We start from the raw sequence: 22,935 nt of genomic DNA, 5'->3' as shown, positions 1-22,935 counted from the left end.
TCATAATGATACTAATTAATTATTACAATAATCGTAACCATAATAATAATAATTACAATGATCTACATTTAAAATAATAACAATAATGACAATAGTATTTCAAAATAATCATCAATACAACAATGATTAATGTTCTGCAATAATAATGGCTTCTTTTTATGTATTTATACATATATAATATATATATATATTTATTTGTTTATTTATATATTTATAATATTTATATAGTCGCATGGTGGGGCAAAGGGTGACAGCTATGTACAGTACATACTTGCCTCAGTTGTACCATCGTTTACACGTATCCTAAATAATAAACAATGATAAATAATCAAAATTGTAATCAATTAATAATATTACCATAACTTATTTATTTTTTTTTATGTTTATTCATTAAAATACCTTAGAATTTGCGATAAGAGCTAGGGTATGCAGTATGTACGTAAAGAGGATGTGTTTAACCAGGATATGTTGGTGAAAACTATGGTGTTATCAAGCGTCAACTCTTTTCATCTTTATATCTTTATCGCTATCATTTTTATCGCTTTTTCGTTCTTTCAAAACTACTATTACAAAAGTGCGTACTCTCGTCTCTTACGTTATTTAGAGGTACATATACATGTATCAGCGTGACCTATCTACTTGTTCATTGTCCTTTATATTAGATCTGTAGCAGTAAATTATTCTCTTCGGTTAAACGGAACACCATGAAACCTGTGCTGTCAATCCTTTGCGGTCCAATATGAATTTTTCCATTTAGTTTCATTTATTGATTCGACCAATATTTTAAAAAATATTCACACAACGGCAGAAGCGGCTGATCATACGTGGAACCGCAGAAGATTAAAATCAGTGGTCGAATGATTTTTCTCCGTGAAAAGAATAGAAAATGATATCGTGGAGTCTTTTTCCGAATCCTCGTGCTCGAGGAAAAGCAGACAGAGACACATGCTGGTGTTTGGATTTAAGTTTCGCGTGCACATCCAAGGTTGTGGATCGGTTTTGTTCAACAGGATATTATTTGATACTCCAGTTTCTAGCTTTTCAACTTTTCTTCGATAAACTTCACTCTTTCTTACAATTAATATTATAAAAGATCTCTTTACAAAGAAATTTGAAGATTTATTTTAAAATATTTTATTTCCATGAATCAGTACTATTAAATTTCTCAAAATTTTTCAAAAAATTCGTAGGAGTAGCAAATCGCTCGAAGAGTGCAATTTCTCGAGAACGAGGCTTCGGAAATGGAATAGAAGAGTTTATTTAACGACAATCGAATTATTTTCACCCGAGAAAAATGACCCTGCAACCAATCGCAGCACAATTTTCGCTGCTTTCGAGATCCTAAACGGATAATCCTTCTTGTTCTCACACAAACGCACACGTTTCATTCACGCGGACACATACATACTTACGTACACACTCGCGCGTATTTTGTGGGTCTATCATATACACATATGTATATAATACACGGTACTTTCTACGCATCGACGGTATGTATAATTAGGTATGTCCTGTATTTTTAAATCGTCGTATCTTTCTGTTCCAACTGATGAAATTAATCATCCTTCTTTCTTTTTTTCTATTAACATCCTCTCTCTCTCTCTCTCTCTCTCTTTCTCTCTCTAAACGCGTCTCATACATGTGATCTTGCTATCCAACGCGAGACAACCCTTTAATTTTGTTTAAAAAAGTGTTCGTCGACACGCAATTCAGAACTTGCTGCTTTTATTTAATGATTCTCTTTTTTTTGTTTTTACTTGCTCTTTAATCAAAGCTTTTAGGCACCGTTCGAGACTCGACCTGAGGAAAAATATTAGCAATAAAAAATCTTACGCTTGTACTTATGGCCTAAACGATCATTCGAGCCCATTTTTTCTTCTTTTTTTTTTTTTTTTTTTAATTAACGCCCCGTTTTACTGTTGACCAATGTGCTTGTCTATGTATATGAGTACTCGTGTGTTCATGTGTGCGTGTGTGTATAGGTATGTAAGTTTAATGAGAAAGCCGTATCGGTAACGAAATAATCCTCACTCGAACGAAAAAACGGTGTTAATAAGTTTCAGACCGGGGAAGACGTTCGAAACGGAGATCTCTGAAGACGAAACGTGCTGAAGAAGTATCGTTACTTCCGGTCTCGCGTAGAAAAATATCGATGTTCTTGTCGACTTGATAGCTTTTTATTAATTGGTTCGTATATTATAATGGCATCAAGGTGTAGTATACTATATTTATTACTTTTTAGTGGCTGTTTGATTTCAATGATTTCGCTTCTTGATTCGCGAACTACCCCTTGACACGAGATTTAACAGATATCGACCACTGTATCCAATCATTGATCCTATAGTATAATGCGAAAGCTATACGTAATAAATTATAATTCTATTTGGAACAAAAAGAATTCGGGCTACGAAAGATATTTAATCCTTCAACAGCGGAGCCTAGATCAATCGTGACCCAATGTTGAATATATAATTTTTAAACGAGATTATCATATGCTAGAAAAATAATTTTTAAAGGGACAGTGTAAAACTTAGGAAATGAAAATAATACGAAGAACTATATCGAATTAGAATTTTCCTTCTCTCCATGGTCCGCCGTGTAAGAGCTAAGAAACGCATTACATACATGTTTCTTACTTTTTTAGGAAAAGGGTCGATCATTGCACAGGGGTCAACAACTGTGTAAGTTACCCTATACATCGTGGATGAAATTCAATGAGAAATTTCTATGAAATGTGACCTTTTACCAGTTATATTTTTATAAATGAATCGTTCAAGTTCTTACAGATTACATCACTTTACGTAAGCGATTACCTTGTTTCTTAAAGCGTTCGGCCAAATTTCATCAAAATTACAATACGAAATAACTGGAATTACAATTTCTTATTTTCACGTCAAGGGGATTAGCCGGAGATTCCGGTCGGTTCAACGATAAGCAGCGAAACCGGTGGAAGTATCGCGTGTTCCCTATGGTCTAGGTCGCAATGCGCCGCTTCAACGACAATCGATCATTCGAGGTCAAAATTGCCATCGAAACGGACTCTTTCTCCAGAAACGAAACAAATTTCTGTTTCTATTATTGCTGTTTTTCCTCCTGCTTCTATATATCCAAAAGGTTCGCGAAGAGGAGCTCGACCTGACAAGAGATTTCGTACAACGGTTAATTACGTTTACATGATCGCTTTTGATATAAAAATCACGTTTAAACGCGAAGGAACGAGTCTAATCGATTTAACTCATAATAATTTCCTCGACGATGTATTAACTCATTTTTATCACGAACCTCCAACTGAAAATTTATGCAAAATAATGGTGAAAGAATTAAAAGAAAAATTTATGAAATGTTTTTTATGATAATGCATTTTTATAATTCATCGAATTTTGTATAACGTAACGTACCTATGTAACATCATCAAGGAAATGTTTCTTAATTAAATCAAAAAGACTCGAATAAACGTCGCGTGGATCGTTCGTATAGCCGAAGAACAATGGTCACTGGTGTAGTACGAAAGTAAAAAGCCAGTGCTAGAAGTGCGTGTCATTAATTTATATTATTTCTCGTGTGTCGAATGCCGACGACGACGACATCGTGGTTCCTACGACAAAATCCTACGCTATTTTTCTTTTTTTTTCTCCTTCCCCACCCCCCACTTTTTCCTTTACGCAGGCCTCTATAAGACTTACGGTAGCACGGTAAACCTCTATAAAAAATAATAGCTATCCTACGTAAACGTATTATAAAAATAAATGGCATTGTACTCTGCTAAAGAAGCAAAATGGTACAGGCGCAATGTCGAACGACGCGAGCATCGTTTTATAATCTTTCGAACTCGTCATTATTCGAGGCTTCTTCTTCATATTTCTTTTCCCCCTTTATAATCACCCAACCCCTTTCAGCAGCCTCGTCATCCTCCAATTTTTTCTTTTTCCTCTCTTTTCGCGGTTAACTATCCACCGTAATGAATCGAGATTGATTTCGCTCTTATTAAATTCGTATACCACCCCCAAGACCTCCGTCACGTGCCACCCTTTCTTTTTCTTCCTCTGGACTCTTCGCTGATTAACCCAAACCCGTCGCTTCCTAGTCTCACCCCTCGCCCGAGCCGATTTAATTACACTTTGCGAGCTGTTCGTACCAGGAGACGCGAGCTAGACTGTTCAACTATGCGAAAATGGAGTATATCAAAAAGTGTCCTAGAGTCGATCGGATTGCTGGCATGATAGAGAATCTCTAAAAGAAGGGCTGAAAGGGTTGAATGGAACAAGAACTGCTTCGAGCCCGATGCCACAAGTAGATCGACTAATAGAGTCCCAGAAAAATTGCTTTTGGATTTCTGTAAAAAAAATTTTGTCGTCGAATGTAATGGAGTTTATTTTGATAAGTGAAAATTATTTTGCAATCAAACTGTTGCATTTTCATTCATAAATACGATAAACAAAATTTTTCTGGGATTTGGTTCGAATGAACACGGAGACTCGGTTCGACACAGTTCGATTAACGACTCAAACCAGATCTTCGAAAAAGTTTGCTCTGCTTTGAGTCAGCGGTGTATCCTCAGAGGATGGATCGAATAACTGTCCTTATTACTATTCCACGTAACTTTGTAACGCGATATCGACGAAGGTTTCTCCACGTTACGAGTTGTTATGTCCTACTGCGATGAAATCTTTGATTTGACGAATCTCAGTGCGAGTATAAATCGTGTTCATCCGCGTGAACGTAAAGAAGAAGACTCAGAATTTTCAAATATTCATGTACAGGTGACTCTTCTATAACACGAAAATCACATATTACTGTGGGATGAATAGGGTGATGTATACATATAGTTATCGACCCATTGTAATGATTGACCCTTTTCCTAAAAAAGTAGAAGATATAATATAATGCTATAATTCTATTCGGAAGAAACAGTATTTGAGCTGCGAAAGATAATTATATTTTAAATTTAGAAAATGAAAATATCAAGTACAGAATTAGATTGAAATTGTGCCTCTCTACGTGGTCCGCCGTCCAAGGGTTATGAAACGCATTATATCATATTTCTTACTGTTTTAGGAATAACAAATGAGTATTTATACTTTCAAAGGCGTTAAGGGGTATTTTATACTTTTAGAAGTATCAAATTCTGATATTATTCGATATGGTATCATAATTTGTAGGCTGAAATCTACTGTAGTATTGATTCAGTATCGTTCTAACTACTTATAGTACTTTTATTATACTACTTCGGTATAAAACATCGAAGAACCTTCCTTAATTTCGCCAAAAATTTCATCTTATACAAAAGTTACATCAATTTTGAAATCGCGTCGTATGAGAAGTACGTGTTACAGAAGGGTTACCTGTACCCTAATCCCTTCATCCTTTCTCCCATAAAGGAAAACCCTTACATCTTGTGCCCGCACATTCCATCAACGTTAACGTCGACCATCAAAATCGACGATATGGCGATACGTGGAACAAATTACTTCCACGAACATGAGAATTCTTCCTGCAACGTAACAAATTCGAAAATCGAAGGAATCATTGTTAACGCGTTGATTGTAATACTGACACGGGCGTACGAGCACGAAATAATTATTAATCATAACTTGTAATAATATGTACACTTGAATGGACAAATGAAAACTTATTAATTTGAATCGCATACAAAGACAAAAAAAAAAAATATATATATATATATATATAATATATCCAACAAATACATATTTAACGTATACATATTATAAATAATAATCACTTTGCAAAACACGGTCATGTAAAAAATATCGTGGTTTCGATAACAATCACATTGCACGGAATATCTCTATTCTCGAAGCCGTTCTCATCTCTCGTCACCTCAACCTATTTCTCTCTTGTGTTCATTTCATCTTTCCAGTAACAACCTTCTCTTTTTTCTTCTCGATTCTAACGACAGGAAAGAACGAAGAAAAGCGATGTGTAAAGAGAAGACAGAAACAGGAACAGATAGAACTGAATAAAAAAAAATTAAAAACAAAAATAATAATTATGAATATCGATAACGAACACGACCACGACTCTGTATATTTTTGTTGTTTTTTTTTTCTTGTTTTATTACCCTTTTTCCTAGCGATCTTCTTTTTTTTTATCATTTTAATTTTCTTACATATTGGTCCGATGTGTGCTCATTCGAAGAAAGGACCTATCTATCTAATAATTGTCCTCTCTTCTGACGAAAAAATACACGGATCTTTTGATAACACGAACGAAGAAGAACTCGAAGAGAATACGTCCGCGAAGTAGCGGTCGGAATTATTGAGATCGTTAAAATGTTTAGGGAGATATAAAGTGGTGCTACAGTGCTGGATAACGAATTCCCGTGTGCCTTGTTCTTAATATCCGCCAGTCAAATGATTTTTCTTGATCTTCTAGTCTATTCGTGGCCAAGTTCCATTATCATTCTACTAAACTATTTGCAAAAACAATCGCTAGTCTTCTATGTGTCAACAAATTTAATTTACATATAAAATACAAGAACAAAATGAAGCATACTAAGAAAGAAAATGATTTTTCTTAAGAAAGTATAAATCAATTTTATACAAACTTCAATTCTTTCATTTCTTTTTCCAATATACTTGATTGAAGTTTATATCTGATGAATCTCAATATTGACAAAAATCAGTCAATTAAAATACTGATAAAATACTGAAGATTTTGTTGATTGTAAAGTAAACGAAATGAAATTCGAATGAAAGCCGAAATGTGTTAGTGAAAATTCATAAAATGTTTGATCGATAGTTAGTCGAAGATAAAGGTACATTTTCTTAATTAATACTAGGCTGAAAGTTCATGAAGGTCAAGTAATTGTACATAAATAAAAAGAAAAAGTTTGATTTCCCAAACTCGATTTTATTTCGATGAGAAAAATCATTTCCTCCGCTCTGCTCTTCTTAAGATTAAAACTTACACGTGTACGTACAACTTAACTACAAATAAAATCTTGACAAAAGAATAGAGAACGTAGAAAATTAATACGAGCGTTCAATTAATTTCAACGCGTCATTAATCGAATGGAAGATCCCTGATTTTAGAATCTTCTTATCATCGTATAAAACAACATTTCTACCAACGAGATAATTTAAAATATCGTATTACAAGCAAAGAAACGAACAAACAAAAAAACTACAAATACTACAAAAAAAAAATTCATTTATTGGAAATCTCTCAGTCTTGACGATAATTTGATGAAATCGAAGCTAATAAAAAGGTAAACTCCATTTCTTAAATATATACAAAACAAGCAACAATTAAAAATACAATTAAAATCTACTCTCGCGTATTTTACTAATAAAATTCTAAAATCGTAGCTTAAAAAAGAACGTTCCATTATTCATTTTTCTATTCGCGGAATGACACGTTTCGTTATCCAGCACCGTGACGGGAAACGCGCGTAACAACAAAAGAAGAAGAAAGTGGAGAACGGAAGTTAGGGATAGAATAGAAAGAAAGAGAGAGAGAAAAGACAAGAAACGAAAACTAGAAAGAAAGAAAAAGAGATCGGAATGAAATAATCGACCGATCGATTCGGAACTGTAAATTTTTTTTTTTTCTTCTTTCTTCTTTTTTTTTTGTTTTCATTCACTTAGGTAATCCTACTAGCTATCTACTGTATGTACTTACAGTCGTAACAAGCTACAAAATATGTTATCACTATAATAATAATTAGGAGCTGCGCGACCATATGCACGGAGGCTTTAAATCACAGCTTTTGTAGTACGATTAGCATCTCATAGAGCTGTACAATGACTAGCCAGCATGAAGATCATCGCTTTTTTATTATTTTCTTTTTTTTTTTTCTTCTCGTTCTCTCATTGCACCTGGTTTCCCGAGCTGAAACGTGATCTCGACGTTTTTCCTCCTCCTCGGAGGCGGGAAAACGTCGATTTCGTTTCCTCCGCCTTTTCTATAAAATAGAAATATATATATACACACATCCACGCGTACGAACGAAAACAACAAACAAAGAGAACAAAGAATTATTTCTTTTGTCGTTTCATCTTTCTGTGCTCGCAATCCCTTGCGAGTAAATCAGTCTTGTCCGGTGACTCGACTTCGCGTCTCATTTAAATCAAAAGCCTCAGGCATACGCGCGCAGAGAATTGTTCTTCCATTTTTGTTCAGCGTGAAGACTAAAAAAAAAGAGAAAAAAAATCGTCGAGAAGGACCTACGATGCAAGAAGGTTCGAGGCACGCTAGCGCAATTAATTTTCTATCCTCCCGATTTTTCAATTGCATTTTCTTTTTCTTTTTTTTGGTTCCGTTCTGTTGCGTTTTGTTTCCCTTTTTCTCTAATCGACTTTAATCCGTGCACCATTTTTTTTTTTCTCTTACCGCGGCCGATTCGAAACTATTTGGCGCGTGCGACGCCCACGAACCGTCGCGACGCTCTGCGTCGAGATCCTCGTCTATTTTCGTTTTGATCGGCGAAACGAACGGACACCGCACTGGACCGTGCGCGAAAATCTTCGAAGGAAACGAAAAATTCTGATATCCTCGCGTTTCTTAACTCGCAACTGTCATGGTCCCCCCCCCCCCTCCCGCGTTTCCATTTTCGCGTTCAAGCTTTCCTTGTGGCGTTAGCGTTAAAAAGATTACTAATCATTCGTGATAACCAGAACAGTAGTAATAATTAATAATAGTAATTAATAATAATATTTCGCTAAAACTAATCTCTAATAGTAGTCAAAGAAAAAAAAAAATATATTCAACAGCCCTGCTATTACACTCTTAGTATTTAGTATCTTACGATTTGCACATCCGCTCGTCGTTTTTTCTTTTATAATACACCCATATGTATATGTATACGTATGTACAATATGTATCTTGTGTGTACAATACACTTCGATATGTGAAAAGTAAGTACACCTATGGAACTGATTCAAAGCTGTACAGTAAAATCCTACGTGATAAAAAGAATATTAACACCGACGACACGTATCCGTTTGTTCAGACACGTGTGGTATAGAAAAGTATTAGTAGGAAGAATAAGTAAAGATGCGAAGAAGAAGGTAGCGTGAAAGGAAGGAAAAACATTTGGAGAAGAAGAAGAAGAAGAGAAAGAGAACAAACTTAAAATTAAAAATTAAAGAGAAACCATGACGACTGAGTTACAGGTCCTATCAATACACGCGCTAAAACGAAGTAACCGTTTGCGTGTTTCTAATAATAATAATAACAGTAGCAGTAGTAGTAGTAGTAATAGTGGTAATAATAATAGCGAGAGTAATATATAGTTGGGAAAATGTTGGTGGTAGTGGTGGTGGTGGTGTTGGTGTAGGTGGTGGAAGTGGTAATGATAGTTTAGTAAGAGTAGTACTAGTAGCTGTAGTAATTGTAGTAGTAGCATTAGTAATAGTAATGTTGTTTTTTGTTTGTTTTGTAAAAGTAGTAGTAGGGTGTCTACCAAACACCTTCGGTAGAGACCAATGTCCGTTTAAATTCTGATAGCTACATCGCTCCGTGACATTGCTTTTCTTTCTTTCTTTCCTATTATTCATCTTATTTTTTTTTTCTTTTCTTTTTGTTTCCTCGCTTTGATATCCATCAAAATAGTAAAACCAATAGTTTTAAACATTGTAGATAATAATTACTATCTATATCACAGATCCAAGTGACTAAACTCCTTTAAAAATATAATATAAATATGTGTATGTGTAATGGTTTCTCGCGCATAATATATATACACACATAGATAATATATATATGTATATGTACTCGCAGATGTGATTGGAAAAATGAAAATAGGTAAAATCAAGAAGTGCGGAAACTTGGAAAAACTAGTGTAGAAACGTGTTTACGCATTAGTTTATGCTAACATCGATGTACCACGACAGAACGGTTTTCATTAAAAACGAGGAAAAGTCCCTTCGAACGGTGCTATTTAATTCTCGTTAAAATACGCTTCGTCAACGTGGTATCCATTAGATGGATCCAAGACTATGTCAGTAAGACACGGTGTAAAAAACGGTCATCAATTTACAATTGATCCACTTGATTTTCGTTAAAATAGAAGTAAAAATTAAAAAAAAAAAAATAAAAAAAATAAAAAAAAATAAAAGACAGTAAGAGTCGAAACAATGTAGGTGCGTAAAAATTGTTTTAGCGTTAATATTAATCCACGATCGTAATTAAGCATCCGTGACGATCCAGAAAGCCGGATGCTTATTTTAGGCACTTTGTTTAACCAGCACCATTAAATGACACGCGATCGAAGAGTCCGTGGTTTGGTAGCGCCTCGTGTCGCGGCCGATCCGTCCACTCCGTTCGTGGTAAATATCGTGATTGCTGGCATAAACTGACTTTTATTCAATTGTTGCGTTGAATATATTCGGGGTACGAGATCGGGGAACTCGTATTCGAGTACTGAGCGTATAAATATAGTGCAGGATGAAGCCCTGGCGGATGTATGCCGCGATGCAGTTGATGAGACTGATGATGCGACTCCGATGATTCTATAGGGGATGATGATATTTGCGGATAGAGTTGGGAGCTTAGGCTATCCAGCGAACTGGATGAGCCCGTAGTTTGGTAGACACTCTGCGGTGTGGTGTGCTCGTGAGACACAGGTGAATTAAGTGTGAATGGCGATGACGCCGAGGTGGGACATACTACTTGCTGCGGTGACTGGTGTTGCGGTAGGGAGTCGGACACGCTGCCGTCTAAACACTAGTTGGTTGTCTGCGGATGTAACAGTGGTAGAGGAAGTTGAAGATTATTTTGCTTGGCTAAACTTGCGATTTCAGCTGCAATCCCTCCTTTAGAGCCAGCTAATCCATCCAACGAAGAAGGTCCTTCGCTGTAGCGTAAATCACAAACTGGGCTCTCGAAGCCTGTACCTTGTGTACCGTCACCGGTACTCTGCGGCGTAGCCGGATTGTGATTTGTACTGCTTTGATTCATATCACGGTGTACTCGATTCTGATGCCGTATCAGATAACTGTCGCGTACGAACGTACGCCCGCAAATGTTGCACTCGTACGTGGTACTCGCCGTATGGGTACGGATGTGTATTGCGAATTGACTCTTGGACGTGAACGTTAGCGAACATCTGTCGCACACCAATGGTTTTTCAGCAACGTGACTCCAACGGTGGGCCGTCACATAGCTTTTCACTGCAAAACGTTTCTGACAAATATCGCAGGCGTACGGTCTTTCTCCTGTGTGTACCCGTTTGTGAGTATTAAGACTACTCTTCTGAGTAAACCTCTTCAAGCACAGCTCACATTGGAAAGGTCGTTCTCCCGTGTGCGTCCTCATGTGCACTTCCAAGTATGGCTTCCGACAAAAACTTGCTTCGCATACAGTACAATGATATGGTTTGTTGCCCGAGTGAAGTTTCATATGTACATAATAAGACGAAGCAGAGGATAGCACCTTGCCGCATACCTTACAAGGTTGTGGTTTTGACCGGGAACCTTCTTTAACCGTCTGTTGACCCGTTGACTGGCGGCTTGGAACTTCTTGTTGCACAGTCTGACTCTGCTGCTGTTGACTCTGTTGCGTCTGTTGTTGATTCTGTTGTATTTGTTGCTGACCCTGTTGCTGGGTTAACTGTAAAGTCGTTTGCTGCTGGGTCGACAGAGGATCCTCTTGTTGAGACAGGTCTTCCCGATCATCAGACAAATTCACCATTGAATTTGAACCATCCGAGCGGCTTGATGCAACAGAATAGAACCCCATGGGTTCGCTTTTGATTTGTTGTTCAAACATGGACGTCATTATATCAGTCTGTTGCGGCTGAGCCAGCTGTTGTGATTGCGGCTCCTGCTGTTGCACTGCTTCTTCTTGGGGGAGCAGAGTCAGGTTGCGCTTGACAAGCTGCTCATATCCTGCGTACCAATCCACCTGCATGACAGGGAACCTCTATAAATCGCCATTTATCACACTGCTTCAGATATAAAAATCTGCGACGATGTAGATACACTCGTAATATCGGTTTCATGCATACCCGACTCATATATACGCGTGTCAGGTTAGACCAATCGCTTTGACATTTATCTTTGACAAGTGACAGAAGGTAGCTGGACGATCAGCTGATTGCATAACTTTTACGCGAAGCACACGAAGACGGAACGATGCCGTCGTCAACAGAACGTAACCCAGCAGTAAGCAACACGGGCAACTCTATTTTTAAAAAAGCGACGGGAGAAACGGCGGAATATTTTGACTGCGAAACCGGATTCTTCGTAAGCGCTTCGTAAAGTGGGGGTCGGTTTTGCTGTAGCCAAGGAAGAAAGCAGCATTTCTACGAACCTTTGCTAATGTAGTGGTCCGAGCTAGGGTCGAAAAACGTCACGCCTCATCGAGCGCACGCCTCCCGTTCTCGAGCGGCTTCACGGACAATCGCGAAACATTTGTACGGCCAAATTGTTTTTCTCCGACACAAAATATAAGATGGCTGCTACTATATTTCGCGACCGTCACCTATATATACTCCTACAAACACACGTACCTAAGTACCGACCGACGATACTCGCCAACTTTCCTAATTGGCTATCTTTCTTAAGCCGCGAATATTACGCTCTATTACGATCGACACCGGACATCGAAAACCCCTGATTGGATCGATCTTTTCTCAAAACTTTATTCATTTATTTGATATTATGCACATCTAATCGATCATTTTTCTCTATTCGAATTCAAATCATTCTATTTCCTGATAATAAAAACAGTTGCTCACTAACTCGGTAGGTATTTATTAAAATTTCATGTATAAGCTTTTTATTCTTCCTTTTACCTATCTTATCTTTTCCACATTTTGAATTTACATATATTTCAATTAAATGTCAAATTTATAATTGAAACGTTTAAAATTTATAACTAATGTTAGTACGATGAGTACATATTTAAATATAACGCAATAAGTGATATAGATACAACGTATTAAAATATCAGAATTTAAATACTTAATAACAAGTAATGTTTTTAGAAAAATGGTGGTAAAAGAAGGATAATAGCTACTCGTAAAATTATTATATATATTACATAATTATATAGTATTAGTTTACGATACCATTTATATTCTTCTCTTGCGCCTGCACCGTCGTATATTAACTTAACTTGGTAAAACAGTTTTTACGAATTGGTACACGTATTTTTATTAAGAGTTTAAAATTTCTTCTATATATAAATTAGTTATGCGTAATATTTTGATCCTCCATACAATTATTGAACACGCCTTAAATAATAACGCTAGGAACTTTGTGAACCTATCAAATCGAATATCAAGTTGATCATCCTTCCATCCGTTGAGCACGCTCGACATCCCTCTAGGGAAAATGGCTGTCTAAGCCAGGAGAGGAGAATGTGTCCCCGCCACTGAGTATGATACCTCGAATAATATTTTTTCATTTCACTTTCTGCAATTTTGCACTTACCTTAAAAAAAAAGGTGAATATCGTAAGGTACATAAAAAAACAGCGAGATTATACAAATGTTGATGCAATATAAAAATGAAACTTGTAATATTACCTAAAGAATTTACAATTCATATAACCACCATTAATACACAACCTTTAAACAATAAATAAATTGACTTAAAAATCGTAAGTTTCATGCACAATTCGGTATAAAATTATATTTCACTGACTGTGATTTAATTGCTAGGACTTTGTATTATTACGAATTATAAAATGAATTTACGAGAACCAAAGAGAAAACGACGCGTCAAATTAAGAGAACAGTCACCCTTTCCAATTATAATAGGTAATAAAGATGAATGGGCAACTTACACTGCTCATCTTACAGAATTAGGATCATGTATAATTGAACCAAATGAAATTGTTGCAATACATTCCATGGTAATTATCATCCATAATTATCACTTATGTTTTGTTTATGCCAAACTGTATATTTAATATAATTTGTAATTTGTTTAGGGTTTTTTTGGTAAAGGTTCCTTATCTCGTGGTTTTCCTTCATTTGGTAAAGCAAGATCTGGAGCACCTCCTATTGTTAGAAATAGACAATGGATTCGAAGAGAAGAATGGTTAAGACAACTTAATGAAATAAGTATGGAACCTAATAACAGTAAACAAACAAGCCTAGAAGAAGAGTATGAATTTATTCATTCTGAAAATATTGATAAACGTGATGATAAATTTACAAATAGCCCAAGGAAGGAAAGTACACCAGATATAATTGAAATAGATGTAGATCCTGTTTCTTGTAATAAAAATGAAGAAACTAGTAAACAAACTGATAAAAAGATACAAGTAAGTCATTCAGATGTCAGTTCTGTAAAAGATGATATGTTGAATATTATAAGTAAAAATATGAATGAACAGTGCACTGATAATAATGAAGAATACGTAGAAGATGAAGAAAAGAGAGAGCCTTACTGCTTTGAAGATTTTAATTTTAAGAAAAATACTGTATGTTTTGTTAACAATGATGCAAATATTCAAAATGAATTACTTGTCCTGCCAGACAGTGATTCAGAGACTGAGAATTATTTAAAAGAAATAACACCTAAGATTAAACATGAAAGTTTTCCAGTTCAAGAAACCCTTCATCTCACATTTGAAGAAACATTTTTTCTTTTGTATGGCTTGGGTTGTTTAAACCTAATAGACTTTGATGGTAATTTATTAGATATTGATAGCGCTTGGCATTTTTTCTGTAAAGCTGATAAAAATTTTGTACAAAAATATGTTGTTTATCATTATTTTCGAAGTAAAGGATGGGTAGTAAAACCAGGACTTAAATATGGTGGAGACTTCTGTTAGTACTTTCTTCTTCTTTATTATCAACTTTATTTATTGATACTAATATAGTTTTTAATATTTTAGTGTTATATAAACAAGGTCCACCATTCTATCATGCATCTTACATTGTATTAGTGGATGATTTAGATGGTGACACCCTAATTAGAAATCAAAGTAAATCCATGCATAAATTAACATGGAATAATTTACTAGGATTAGAAAGATTATCAGAGACTGCTGCCAAGGTAATGTATATCAGTTTATTTATATTAATCATTAAATCTTTTATTTTTATCTATAACAATTTTCATTGTACATATTTTATATATAGGAAATATTATTTGCACAAGTTTTATGGCCATCTTCAACTTCTGAAACATCTACCTCATTTAATGTAGACATACTGTCAGAATTTTCTGTAAGAGAAGTATTATGGAGAAGATGGAATCCTAAACATATTAAAGATACAGAAGAGGAAGATGATGATTCATCTTAATTTTGTGCTAAATAGTTTATTACATTTGTATGTAAATGAGCGTATATACATTGAAGATTATTATATTTCTATATGATTACATAGATTGTTATTTTCTTTCATTTAATGTAGAAAAATTGACATTTTTATTAAAGAAAGACTGATACTACAGATACATATATTTACATTTTTTATAAGTTATAAACGCATGAATTACCTTTAACTTAGCTTGATGATACAGCTCTTTTTCTTTTTGATGATTTAGGTATACCGGTTCTTCTATATTCACTTCTTTCTTCTAAATATGCTTGTGTACATTCATTTTTAAACTGTGGATCTTTATACCATAATTCTAAACATGATATTAATGCATTGTTTAATTCCTTGCATCTAAATACCATCAAAAAATTAGAATCTTTACAACATTTGGCAAACTCTGTAAATCAAATGTATAAAAAATGATACACGTGTTAATCTTTTGAACATCATACGGCTCGGTCGCATTGCTTTCGTTTCATATCGAAAAGTGACGACGTATTGTTAATGATACACTATTAAATACGAATATTTTTACAAACTGACTGATTAAAATGTTAGAGAATTGTCAAAATGGTAAGTAATCATCGATTGTGATACTTGACGTTTTGAATATGGAACAAAAGTGTGATTGCCCGTAGCGAATATAGTATGGTACTTTTAAAAATTACTATTACCTTGAACTTCTTTGACACATTTTTCTTCTTTTGCTCTATCTCTCATTTTTTGTGGTATGAGTACATCTTTCTCAATTTTTCTTAAACGTTTGTCATCGGGGTCACCTAAAAAATCCACTCTTATCAGATATACCATTACTGATATCGATGCGGCATTATTTGATATGAGAATAACGATATTTAAAAATTTCAAGTATTTCAATTAGTAGGCAAAAATATTACTTAATTTAACTATATCAATACATTACATAGAAAATGTATCAATTTTAATAAAGTTTATTCTAGAAAATAATAATGGACTAAACATAACCTCACATTATGATAATGTAGTTGAAACAAGTTTTTATTATAAAATGATTACTATCAATTTTACGTTTTTAATCAATTATTAACTGTAGCAACTTAAAACTTACCTAGACCATGTGGTCCAGCTTTATAATTTTGTGCAAAAATCGAACGTCGTTGTTCACTCATCGTTGTTGTCTTTTCAATACAACCTCATCCATCGAAAATGTTATGTAGTTGGTAGTCTCTCCAACTCCGCTGCGCTCGTGATTGTGCACATTTGAGAGTTGTCAGTACATCGCTTGCATAAAAGGAAATATTTTATACAAACAATAACTGATAAATTATAGTATTTTTTATCGGTGGTTGAATTAAATAAGTAAGTAAATAAATTTCATTCCTTAAATGACTTATAATGATATTATATTTTTCCTTTAGTGTCTTTCACAAATTTAACCTCATCAAAAATTGTGTATGTACTGTGACAAAACAAGTATAAACGTTAGTAATAAACATCTTTCATGCTGTTAAATCATAATTATTTTCAGAGTTTTTAAGTTATAAAAATCAAGAATGGACCGATTATTGAGATTAGGAGGTGCTATGCCAGGTCTCAGTCAAGGACCTCCACCTTCAGATGCTCCAGTTGTTGACACTGCAGAACAGGTAAAGTTTATTTAATTTTAAGTCTATGTTTCGTTATAAAAGAGATCATTTTTTATCACTTATAATTCACTTAGTAAAATATTTATTAATAAATTGTTTATTATTATTAGGTATACATATCATCATTAGCACTTCTAAAGATGCTTAAACATGGACGTGCTGGTGTACCTATGGAAGTAATGGGTTTAATGCTTGGAGAATTTGTTGATGATTATACTGTTCGTGTTATTGATGTATTTGCTATGCCTCAAACAGGAACAGTAAGCATGGAAACTTTTCATTATTTAATTCTAATATTTAATTTAATAACATTATATTATTTTTGTTTTTTTAGGGAGTTAGTGTAGAAGCAGTTGATCCAGTGTTTCAAGCAAAAATGTTAGATATGCTTAAACAAACTGGTCGGCCCGAAATGGTGGTAGGATGGTACCACTCCCATCCAGGATTTGGTTGTTGGCTTTCTGGTGTAGATATTAATACGCAACAGTCATTTGAGGCCCTTAGTGAAAGAGCAGTGGCTGTTGTTATTGATCCTATACAATCAGTGAAAGGCAAAGTTGTAATTGATGCATTTAGATTAATTAATCCGAACATGATGGTAAAGAAACAATGATATATACAAGTTATTGTTTGTATCTACAGAAAAGAAGTAAATATCTGTAAAATTACAGGTTTTGGGACAAGAACCACGTCAGACTACATCCAACCTAGGTCATCTACAAAAACCATCTGTTCAAGCATTAATTCATGGCTTAAATCGTCATTATTATAGCATTAGTATTAACTACCGTAAAAATGAATTAGAACAGAAAATGCTATTAAATTTACATAAGAAAACATGGATGGATGGTCTTACACTCGCTGAATATTCAGAACACAGTAGACTTAATGAAAATATTGTATCTGAAATGCTTGAACTTGCCAAGAATTATAACAAGGTAGAGCACTGAAATGCAATATTGAATATTTTTTAAAATCTGAATTGCAGATGAAATATACTAACTCGAAAATTTACTCTTTTAGGCACTGGAAGATGAAGAAAAAATGACACCTGAACAATTAGCTATAAAAAATGTTGGCAAACAAGATCCAAAACGGCATTTGGAAGAAAAGGTGGACACCCTTATGGCCACAAATATCGTTCAATGTCTGGGAGCTATGCTTGATACAGTTGTATTTAAATAACTATTTCTTAAAACATAATTTGCAATATATTACTGAAAAAATATACTACATCTTTTTAAAATAGGTGTGTTTATAATCTGTACCCAAAAAAGTATATATAATATACGTAAACTTTTTATTCATTTATACCATTTTTAAAGTTATTAAAAATTAATTAATTTGAAGGATGCTTACAATACATACAGACTCCTCGTAAGTGACTCCGTGAAAGCTAACTCAAGTATATACTTACTTATGTCTTCGAACGTCAATAAGGTAAGAGGATATACTCTTTTTTTCGGTTGCAGCGCCATCTATGCAAAAACAGCGCGTATTACCGACTTATCGACCATTTCTTCGGCAATCGATAAGTTGCCCCGTAGTTTCCAATACTTTTCGATAGACGGCGCAAGTGTTACCCTGTTTTGAAAAATCGATCGGTCTGCTTATCGAAACCTCTGCATGTCATAGACCTTGGATGCTTCTGCTTGTCGTAACATCGCTCGGCTCTTGCGGACAATATTCAAGGACCCCCCTGAAGTAATGCTGTGTGGCAATTCCGGGCGGGGGGGGTTCCTCAGTATCCCCATCGACTGCGTAACGCGAGGTAGGGTTTTTAGTGGGTATACTGGCAATAGGAGCCTCACACTGCCGGGCAACTAACATATCGCCCGGCGTGCGCAAAGTATTTTCCCTTCTCGTTAAACAAAAAAGGAAAACTCGTCGAATAGTTTGCGCCGTTTTTGTATAGATGGCGCTACTGTCGACAACAAGAGCGTAACCTCCTACCTTTTCGACGTCCAACGACGGACTGACTGTGTAAGGGAGGAGACCAGTGATAAATATAGAGGATTGTTGGCGTACTAGCAAATGATGGTACATATGGTGAAGAGATGATCCATTAAGAATGATTAAAGTTATGAAAGTTAAATAACAGGATAATTGTAGAAATATATGAGCATAAAAGACTGTTGTTTGAATATTGTGAACTCAGTTCGTCGATGCCTTTGAAATATCGAAATTTTAAGTCGGATATTGCGCAAAGAACGCTGAGAACTTCAGGTGGCGCACGATTTGCTGTACATACTCCTGTACAAATAACCTTGTTACACCATCGCCCAAATGGTGAATTTACAACTTTACATAACAAATAAATCACGAGTGGTACAACAAATTAAATATATATTCACTTTTATGGATAATTTAAAAACCATAAAATTGCAAGATACATAATCTTATCTGTAGTCAATGAAAATAAGACTCAACAATACGCTATATTTCAATACAGTGTCGAAGCGAAAAGCACACATTTTATTTCTTAGTAACAATATCTGTACTAGAATTGTAATAGTGAAGTGTGAATAACACGATCAATTGTAACGCGTTTACACGCATTCACGAATACCGCTTGATTATCAGCAATGACAGGACCTAACTTAACATGAGGTGAAACTAGGTCCATAAGGCTTTAACTTTATATTACCTGTTAATATTTTGGAAAAGTGTTATATAATGGAAAGCCATGAGAATGAACAATATGTTTCATTTCCCCTTTCTGGGGTACATGATGGAATACAAGATAATATAATATCTCATGAAGAAATATGTGAACCTGTTGACGAGTGTGTCCTTCAAGAAGGACTTACTGAGGTATCTGTTACAGATGTCAATAGTGATATTACTGAGGCGCAGGTTGCTGTTGAAATCTTAACAGAACATTCAGATGAAGAAGATGAAAATCGTGTAGTATATCCTATATACATTAAACAAGAAGAGCAACAACAATATACATCTGGAGATGATGAATCTATGGCTGTGGAAGCTCTCAGACAACTTGGAGGAATGTATCCATGTTTTGAAGATAAAAAAGTATCTTGTCCTAATTGTGCAAATTTCTTCACACAAACTGAGATGGCAAAACATCAAATTACTTGCACTGCCGTTAAATTATCATGTATGACTTGTGGAGAAAGATTTGAAAGAAAGATGGATTTAAATAACCATATGGTTTGTCATCAAGTAGATCGTCCACATGCTTGTAGAACTTGTGGTAATTTGTTTCGTTCAAAAAGCAATTTAAGATATCATATGTTACAAGTACATCAAATAGAGAGACCTCATAAATGCACTATATGTGGAGCAGATTTTCAAAGACCTTCTAGTTTATCTAATCATATGAAAATTCATACATATGTTGCCGGACGTGCCATCATGCAATCACAGGGTAATGATGTATCACAGTCTGAAGAATCTTTCAGAAAGTGGCCTGAAAATATGGCGGAGTCTCAAAACAGTGAAGTACCATCTTCCTCTGTACAGACTGTACAAAATTATGATACAGTTCATTGGACAGTCCCATCTTACAATTTTCCCAACGAACAATCAGCAGTTAATGCAATATCAAATTCTCAAGAGAAAATAGATACTCTGCATGAATTTACTGTAATGCCAAATGGAGAAGTAACACAGTTTGAGTATTCGCAACAAAATAGTATAAATAGCCAAGTAAATCAACAATACAATCTCTCATTGAATTCATTTAATAATACTGATACAATGATAAAAGTTGAAACTATATCATATAACAGTGAAAACCGAAAAAATTATGTAGAAGTTGAAACAAATGGTACAAAGCAGCATACATGTAGACACTGTGGAATTAGTTTCCCTCGTGCAACAGCATTAGTATCTCATGAAAAAATTCATGTATCTAAAAATTGGAGCATGCCAATTGAATGTGAATATTGTGATAAACAATTTCAAGATGGTAACCATCTGGCAACTCATCAAACTACATGTGCAAAGAAGCTAATGCAAAATAATATAGAACAAGGTTCACCTAATAATAAATGGGGTAAACATGCATGTTCCGAATGTGGCAAAAAATTTACAACAAAACAAAAAATGTTCAGACATCAATGGATTCATAGAAAGAAAACACATTCCTGTGAAGTATGTGGATCTCAATTTGAAAAACAAAATCAATTAGACGAGCACAGACTATCGGCACATCCTGGTGATTCTCCATTTACTTGTACAGAATGTGGTAAAAGTTTCGTATCTCGTCAAGGACTATGGGAACATGGAAGAACACATGCTGGAAGCCCTGCACATTTTCACTGTGATACATGTTCTAAAACATTTTCATCTAGACAAGGATATTTGATACATCACCGAACTCATACCGGAGAAAGACCATACGGTTGTAAATTTTGTTGGAAAGCATTTAGAGACGGCGGAACTTTAAGAAAACACGAACGTATTCATACAGGAGAAAGACCCCATGTTTGTCCTTTGTGTTCAAGAGCATTTAATCAGAAAGTTGTTCTGAGAGAACATGTTAGATGGGTTCATGCAGCAGGAAAAAATGAAACCGAAGTAACTGGACCTCCTTTTCCTTGCCCTATATGCGGAGCTTTAAGTCAAGATCGGGACGAATTGTGTGCGCATATTGTTAAACATTCAGATCAAATGATAGCAGAAGCGAAAGCTAAAACAAACAATAATGCGCCAAAAATAAAACAAGTTAAAAAGAAAGCAAAAACGTCTGCAAGTACTAGTTTGGAAGAGAAAGAGGAAATCGGAAGTCGTATAATTACTAAAACAGAACAACACGAAGCACTTTTGTCTATCACAGACACAGATAAATCAGATAATCAGCAAATTTTAAATGATAAACAAAATAATACCTATCTTGTAGTTACCACAGAAAAAAATGATGACGATTACATTACAATATCAGAATTTAAAACTGAAAATACAGAATTATTAGCTGATGAAAAACAGGATGAAAACATACATGGAGAATCTTTAGATATGATTACAGTAGATAAGCAAAGTAATACAAATATAAAATTAGAAAGAAGTGCACTTCATTCTCCAACTGGTCATGATGAAATAACTACAATGCATTTAATACAAGCTTCAAAACAATCTAATACTTTGCATTTAATATCAAAACGAAATGAATCATTGCCTGTTTTGACACTACCAAATCCTCAGGGTCACGAAAATTTTTCCAGTCAAATTGCACAAATAAGTAACAGCGATGTACCCATGGATATAACTCATCATTCAATTAAACAGGATCAAGATGCAAAGGATCATAATGAAATTGGACAAGAATCATTAATAGCTGAAGGAACGTCCCATGCAGCTGTAATACAAGTTGTACAGTATCATCAAGAAGAAAGTGATGATGAAGAGGAATTAGTTTGTGGTATTTGTGGAGAAGATTTTAATGATAAAAATGTGTTAATGGAACACGTAAAAATTCATATATAATTATTATTAGTTTATTACTATCCAAGTTTGTGATATTATTATGCTATTACTGTGGCTATGTAAGAATTAATGAATTCGAACATTTATATTCTTGGAACAAAAAATATTAAATGTAAATACTTATGTATTAGTTTTCAGTAGTAATAGCAGTAAAGCACCAATTTTCTATGTCTCTTAAAAACGCACTGATATTAAAACAAAACAGGGAATTTTAATTATATTTGTACATTTTGAATTCATTCACTTTCGGTTCTCTCAAATGCTTTTGCACATTTAGATCCTACACTATATACATAGTAAAATTATGTAAATGTATTAAAATAAAATTATAGATAAAGGTTTATATATTATGTAAAGCACATTACTGGTTGTCATAAAGGAACAAGAAACATATCGTAAACAATTATTATTAATTCAACTTTACGAATTGTTTAATCTTTTAAATTTTTAACGATTTACGGTACATAAATTATGGCTAAGCTAAAACGGCATTTAAAATGTAGAATATGAGATGTAATAAGGAAATAAAGTGCATTTTATTTTCTACATTTATCTTTTATTTTACATCATATTAAAATATACTTTTCGTTAAAATAATTGTAATTTGAATCTTGATATTTTG

At 34.4% G+C, this 22,935-nt stretch overlaps 5 protein-coding genes across 9 annotated transcripts; 3 read left to right on the top strand and 2 right to left on the bottom strand.

Moving 5' to 3' along the window:
- Positions 1-6,043: 6,043 nt before the first annotated feature.
- On the bottom strand, positions 6,044-12,496 carry LOC117605378 (uncharacterized). Of its 2 annotated transcripts, XM_034326648.2 has the most exons (2): positions 12,274-12,496; positions 6,044-11,865 (listed from the first exon to the last, which is right to left on the bottom strand). In XM_034326648.2, exon 2 carries the CDS (start codon positions 11,737-11,739, stop codon positions 10,687-10,689), a length of 1,053 nt encoding a protein of 350 aa, XP_034182539.1. In that variant the 5' UTR covers positions 11,740-11,865; positions 12,274-12,496; the 3' UTR covers positions 6,044-10,686. The 2 variants fall into 2 exon arrangements, with proteins under 2 accessions (XP_034182539.1, XP_034182538.1); XM_034326647.2 differs by lacking the exon at positions 12,274-12,496 and having other exon boundaries at positions 6,044-11,871.
- An 872-nt stretch (positions 12,497-13,368) lies between these two features.
- Tsen2 (tRNA splicing endonuclease subunit 2) lies at positions 13,369-15,374 on the top strand. Of its 2 annotated transcripts, XM_034326646.2 has the most exons (6): positions 13,369-13,565; positions 13,627-13,820; positions 13,899-14,234; positions 14,307-14,742; positions 14,811-14,971; positions 15,058-15,374. In XM_034326646.2, the coding sequence occupies exons 2-6, from the start codon at positions 13,653-13,655 to the stop codon at positions 15,220-15,222; spliced, it is 1,266 nt and encodes a 421-aa protein (XP_034182537.1). In that variant the 5' UTR covers positions 13,369-13,565; positions 13,627-13,652; the 3' UTR covers positions 15,223-15,374. The 2 variants fall into 2 exon arrangements, with proteins under 2 accessions (XP_034182537.1, XP_034182532.1); XM_034326641.2 differs by having other exon boundaries at positions 13,899-14,742.
- Positions 15,020-16,467, bottom strand: LOC117605384 (COX assembly mitochondrial protein homolog). Of its 2 annotated transcripts, none has more exons than XM_034326656.2 (4): positions 16,328-16,467; positions 15,915-16,019; positions 15,419-15,637; positions 15,020-15,142 (listed from the first exon to the last, which is right to left on the bottom strand). In XM_034326656.2, exons 1-3 carry the CDS (start codon positions 16,386-16,388, stop codon positions 15,426-15,428), a joined length of 378 nt encoding a protein of 125 aa, XP_034182547.1. In that variant the 5' UTR covers positions 16,389-16,467; the 3' UTR covers positions 15,020-15,142; positions 15,419-15,425. The 2 variants fall into 2 exon arrangements, with proteins under 2 accessions (XP_034182547.1, XP_034182549.1); XM_034326658.2 differs by having other exon boundaries at positions 15,042-15,175.
- On the top strand, positions 16,442-18,176 carry Rpn11 (regulatory particle non-ATPase 11). 2 transcript variants are annotated; one of them, XM_034326650.2, is made up of 7 exons: positions 16,443-16,578; positions 16,638-16,671; positions 16,748-16,865; positions 16,976-17,125; positions 17,200-17,463; positions 17,537-17,803; positions 17,889-18,176. In XM_034326650.2, the coding sequence occupies exons 3-7, from the start codon at positions 16,773-16,775 to the stop codon at positions 18,048-18,050; spliced, it is 936 nt and encodes a 311-aa protein (XP_034182541.1). In that variant the 5' UTR covers positions 16,443-16,578; positions 16,638-16,671; positions 16,748-16,772; the 3' UTR covers positions 18,051-18,176. The 2 variants fall into 2 exon arrangements, with proteins under 2 accessions (XP_034182540.1, XP_034182541.1); XM_034326649.2 differs by lacking the exon at positions 16,638-16,671 and having other exon boundaries at positions 16,442-16,578.
- A 338-nt stretch (positions 18,177-18,514) lies between these two features.
- On the top strand, positions 18,515-22,928 carry LOC117605372 (uncharacterized). Its single transcript, XM_034326635.2, has 2 exons — positions 18,515-18,636; positions 18,781-22,928. The coding sequence occupies exon 2, from the start codon at positions 19,542-19,544 to the stop codon at positions 22,311-22,313; it is 2,772 nt and encodes a 923-aa protein (XP_034182526.1). The 5' UTR covers positions 18,515-18,636; positions 18,781-19,541; the 3' UTR covers positions 22,314-22,928.
- The last annotated feature ends 7 nt before the right edge of the window (positions 22,929-22,935 follow it).

The sequence above is a fragment of the Osmia lignaria genome, chromosome 3 (genome assembly GCF_051020975.1).
Source record: "Osmia lignaria lignaria isolate PbOS001 chromosome 3, iyOsmLign1, whole genome shotgun sequence".
Taxonomy (NCBI): domain Eukaryota; kingdom Metazoa; phylum Arthropoda; class Insecta; order Hymenoptera; family Megachilidae; genus Osmia; species Osmia lignaria.
Note: the sequence above shows the minus strand (reverse complement) of the source record. Positions and strands in the feature narration are given on the sequence as shown.